This window comes from Penaeus monodon, chromosome 43, assembly GCF_015228065.2.
Source record: "Penaeus monodon isolate SGIC_2016 chromosome 43, NSTDA_Pmon_1, whole genome shotgun sequence".
In the NCBI taxonomy this organism is placed as follows: domain Eukaryota; kingdom Metazoa; phylum Arthropoda; class Malacostraca; order Decapoda; family Penaeidae; genus Penaeus; species Penaeus monodon.
The window spans coordinates 13,688,703-13,693,486 of record NC_051428.1 but is presented as its reverse complement, the minus strand read 5'-3'; the positions used below and the strand labels follow the sequence as shown (position 1 = coordinate 13,693,486).

General features: G+C 28.2%; 1 protein-coding gene across 1 annotated transcript in view; it reads left to right on the top strand.

The window, feature by feature from the left end:
- The window catches only part of LOC119568060 (GDP-fucose protein O-fucosyltransferase 1-like), a gene marked incomplete at both ends in the record, with an annotated part of 15,307 nt that extends 10,527 nt beyond the window's left edge, over window positions 1-4,780 (top strand). The window contains 5 exon segments of the mRNA XM_037916456.1: window positions 986-1,086; window positions 1,264-1,387; window positions 2,626-2,817; window positions 3,662-3,831; window positions 4,590-4,780. Of these exon segments, the coding sequence (XP_037772384.1) occupies window positions 986-1,086; window positions 1,264-1,387; window positions 2,626-2,817; window positions 3,662-3,831; window positions 4,590-4,780 (778 nt within the window).
- Between the last annotated feature and the right edge of the window lie 4 nt (window positions 4,781-4,784).

Sequence of the window (4,784 nt, the reverse complement as noted above, 5' to 3'; positions counted from 1 at the left end):
AAAAAAAAAAAAAAAAGAGTTTTTTCCCCGTGGTAAAAAAATAAATTTTGTATTTTTAAGAGATAAAAAAAGAAAAAAAATTAATATATTGTAAATAATATTAAAAAAAATATATTGTATATATATTTTTTAAATTTAATTATATATAATAAAAAAATTTTAAAATATTTTAAAATTTTAAATAATGGAATGAAATTTATATATTATGTAAATTATAAAAAGGGTAATAATATAATAAATAAATAATAATATTATAAAAATAATATAATAAATATATAAAAGAAATAATAAATTATAATATTATATATATAATATATATAATAAATATAATATATATTATATATATGTCTTTTTTAAATTATATAAATCTAGATATATATATATTAAAAATATATATATATATATATATTATTAAAAATTTTTAATAAATTATAAAAATATAATATTTTATAAAATAATATATAATATAATAAATATATATATATATATATATATAATAAAATATAAAATAAAATATATATATATATATACATTAATATATTATAATATATTATAATATATATATAAATATAATTAAAATATTATATATATATAAATATATAATAAAAAATAAATATCATATATTATATATATTTTTAAAAAATATATATAATAAATATATATATTATAAAAATATAATGAATATATTAGGGAAAATTATTAGTTTTATGTAATTTTTTTTAGATAGAAAAATAGTTTTATTTAAGAAAGGGGGGGAATCAACTAGAATAGAGAGGAAATATCATGGTTTCATAAATATTATAAAGTCTATCAGTATTTTAAGTCCAATCTGATATTTGCCTATACTGAATCACTTAGATTACAGTAAGTGCTTCATGAAATGTATTATCAGTAGTTGAATCTCTCTTACAATTTCAAGCAATGAAATTTTGTTCTCAGGATACCCATTCCAATAAGTTCCTAACTTTTAATTTGCCACTTTCAGGGAGATTTGGCAACCAGGCTGATCACTTCCTAGGTGCCTTGGGTTTTGCCTTAAAGTAAAAAACATTGGGTTTTTCCGCCAGGGTTGAAAACAAAACCAGGGTTTTCTAGACTAAGTGAAGTAAAGTGTTTTTTTGACATTTTAAAATATGCAGATATAAATCTTTAAGTATTTTTAAAGTCATTTGATAACTGACATCAAACAAGAAAGTTATATTTGCAGTGTTTGTTTCCCTTTTCTCCGTATTTTTATTTTATGCATAATATTTGTTTTCACAGATTCAGGTTCCATTTGATACATACTTCAAAGTAGAGCCTCTTGCAAGATTTCATCATGTGTTGACAATGCACGAGTTCATGGACAAACTAGCCCCAACCATCTGGCCCCCAGAGAAGAGAATTGGTTTGTATTTAATGATTCTACAAGTAATTAGATAGGTGCAGGAATGTCCATACCCTCAAAGCACATCTACATGTAAACGTTTGTGCTTATGTAGATGCACATACACATGCATATATTCATTGTTAGGTAATTGAATATATGTATACTAGCTATGCCACTGCATAGACATGACTATGCAGTATAAGTAAATTGGCATGCCTTTTAATACAGGGATCCCTGTAATTTATCATCCCATTAATCGTCATTTCATTCATTTGTCGTCAACAAATCATTGCTGGACCATTCCCACATGTTGGTAGAGTCGTAAAATTGAGACCCATAATTAAAAAAAAAAATAAAAGTTATTTACCCATTTCGGAGGAGGAGTGGAGAGTGCTGGAGGTGTGTGGAGAGAATCTTCCACTTCATATTTTACATGACTTCTTTTAAAGAATGAATTAAGAGATTTTTTTCTTTTGTAATTTCTTAAATGAAAGGTGCCCTGTTGCATTGCAATCATTATTGACTGAGTTCATGATTGCTGTTATTTTGCTGGAGTTTACTTTTATTTCACATTACATCTCAAATAGTATTACAGATCATGTTGTCTTCATGTAATTTTATCAAAAGTATGCAGTCTCACAGGATACATACCATTTGTCAACCATGCTAAAGTCCCAGTTAAAACCTTTCATAGACTAAAGTTTTATTGTGTAGTAATTATGTATTATTATTTGTTGTTTTGTATTTTACCCAATTTTTGTGGTCCACATTAATGATCAATGATGAAGACACCCTGTATTGACATATAAATTCTATACACACTTGTAAGTACATTTGCTTACATATGTCATACACAAACATAGTTTAGCACTTTTGCAAGGAGGTATATGTACTTTTCAGAAGTTTCTATGTCAGATTTTTCTTAACCTTGTTTTTCTTTCAGTTAACCTCATTAACTGTTCCTCATTACACCACTCATTTCTGCATTCATGAATTTTCTCACATATGCAAACACTTAAACATACTGTACTGTATTTTATGCATGTTGTCAACTGTAGAACAGGCACATTATGTTATTTGTAGAAATTAATTAAATGAATTAAAATTATAGTTATCAGAACTCTTAATTACACAGTATAAAACAATGAATAAAACAGATTTAATTCTAAAGGTTTTCACATTGCAAGTTCAGGCCATGCATGTTTTTTTCCTCTTTTTCTTCTCTTTTACTTCACACCTTGTGTCTTAAATTTTAGCTTTCTGCTACGTTCCGCGCTATAACTCGGAAGGATGCAATGCCAAGGAAGGCAATCCCTTTGGACCATTTTGGGACACTTTTGGCGTTGATTTTGTCGGCTCAGAATTCTACCGCCCGCTTAGCTATGACGTCCACTATCAAAATATGGATGAACAGTGGAATGAGAAATACCCTTCTGAGGAATGGCCAGGTATCAGAGTGACTAAAACTTCTAATAATTTTGCTAGTTTTATTTTTGGTATTATTTATTAATTCAATTTGCATTCCATGTTAGGATGTCTTAGTTAAATATGAAATTGCTAGATATGTTCACATATATGAAATACACACCATTCTGCCAGTACAATATAATGTGTTCTTGAAGAGTCTTTCAGTAACTGAAAAGAGTACAAATATATTTATTTAGGTATGTTTCATTATTTCATTTTACTTAATCTTTACTAAAAATGTTTTTGAAAGGCAATGAGGTTGTCAGTCATTGCATGGAATAAAGCAGAATTAAACAATATGAAAAACTTTTAAATTATAACAATGAAAACTGGAAAATATACAGTAATTATTTATCAATTGATTATTTATTTATTTATCTATATTTTTGATTTTTTCCTTTTTTTCTTGCATGTCTGCTGGAAAAGAAATATAATTTTTTTTTTTTTCTCTATGAATTTGATGCTCTTCAAATGTATATGGGAGTCAGCCTTTTGATAGTTTTTTAAAATTAATGTTTTGTTCTGGAGTATTAAATGTAGTTTATACAGCAGCTAGTTATTTTTTTCTCTTTTTTATTGGTGGTATTAGGGTGTGCAAAGGCAACATATAGTTATATATATACTGAGATGTTAGAGCAGAGAAAAGCCCATTCACTGTAGGATTTGGAAGCATTATTGTGTATATGAAGCACAGCATATATAGTTTCTTAATATTAGTTTATACAATAGAAATATTATATTGACAATAAGATGTTCATTGTCTGACAAGAGCCCATTTTTAAACAAAATTTGAAAGTCTAAATCACCTAAGTGTTTGTCTTCCAGTGCTAGCCTTCACCGGAGCACCAGCCAGCTTCCCGGTCCAGATGGATAACCGTGGCCTGCACAAGTACCTTGTTTGGAGCGAAAACATTGCCAAAAAAGCCCAGGATCTAGTTTCTTCTCTGCCTCGCGGTCCCTTCGTGGGGATCCACTTGAGGAATGGCATAGATTGGGTGAGTTATAGTTGTTATTTATGTGAGTGTGTGATTTATTTATTTATTTTGATTTGTGTTATTTGGTTTTATTTTTCAAAATCTGTTTTATTTTGTTTTTCCACTTCTAATTTGGTCTTTCCTTTTCTCTCTTTCTGATCTCTTTCCTTCCTTCTACTCCTCCTCCTCAACCTTTTTGATTTTTAATAGTTTTGCATATCTGTTGTGGGTGTATAAAATTTTGTGTAAATTATTTTTTTTTTTTTTTTTTTTTTTTTTTTTTTTTTTGTTATTTTTATTATTAATATTACTGTTATCATTTTTATTACTGTTATTGCTCAAGTGACAATGTTCATCATGATCCCATTTATTACCTTACTTTTATTATTGTTCTAAGTATATTGTAAACCATGGACACTGGGGATGCATACATACTGTACATACATAGTAACTGTCTGCTCTTTGCGTGTGCATGCATACATTCATGTTTGTGTGCATTCATGTTTGCATACTTGTGTGTGTATTTGTGTGTACTTTCTCTCTGTCACACACTTATTCACTCCAGAAGCACTTTGTTGCTGAGGAGTCAGTTTCTATGTCTATCTAAACTCACCTGATTATTCCATTCTTTAAAGTTCATTTTTTTTCTAGCTTTATAATAATAATAATAATAATAATAATAATAATAATAATAATAATAATAATGGTAATAATTATCATAGGCATAATGACAATCATAAGAAAAAGAATAAGAATAAGAATTTTCTATTGTATTGCAGGAACGTGCTTGTGAGCATGTAGAGCACAGCCCTAACCTCTTTGCTGCCCCTCAATGTTTGGGCTACCGTAATGAGCATGGTGTGGCTACGCTTGAGCTCTGTTTGCCCTCAGAAAACGTCATTGTTAAAAAGCTCAAGCGTGTAATCAAGTCTGTTGGGGCCAAGAGTGTCTTTGTAGCTTCAGACAACAATGAG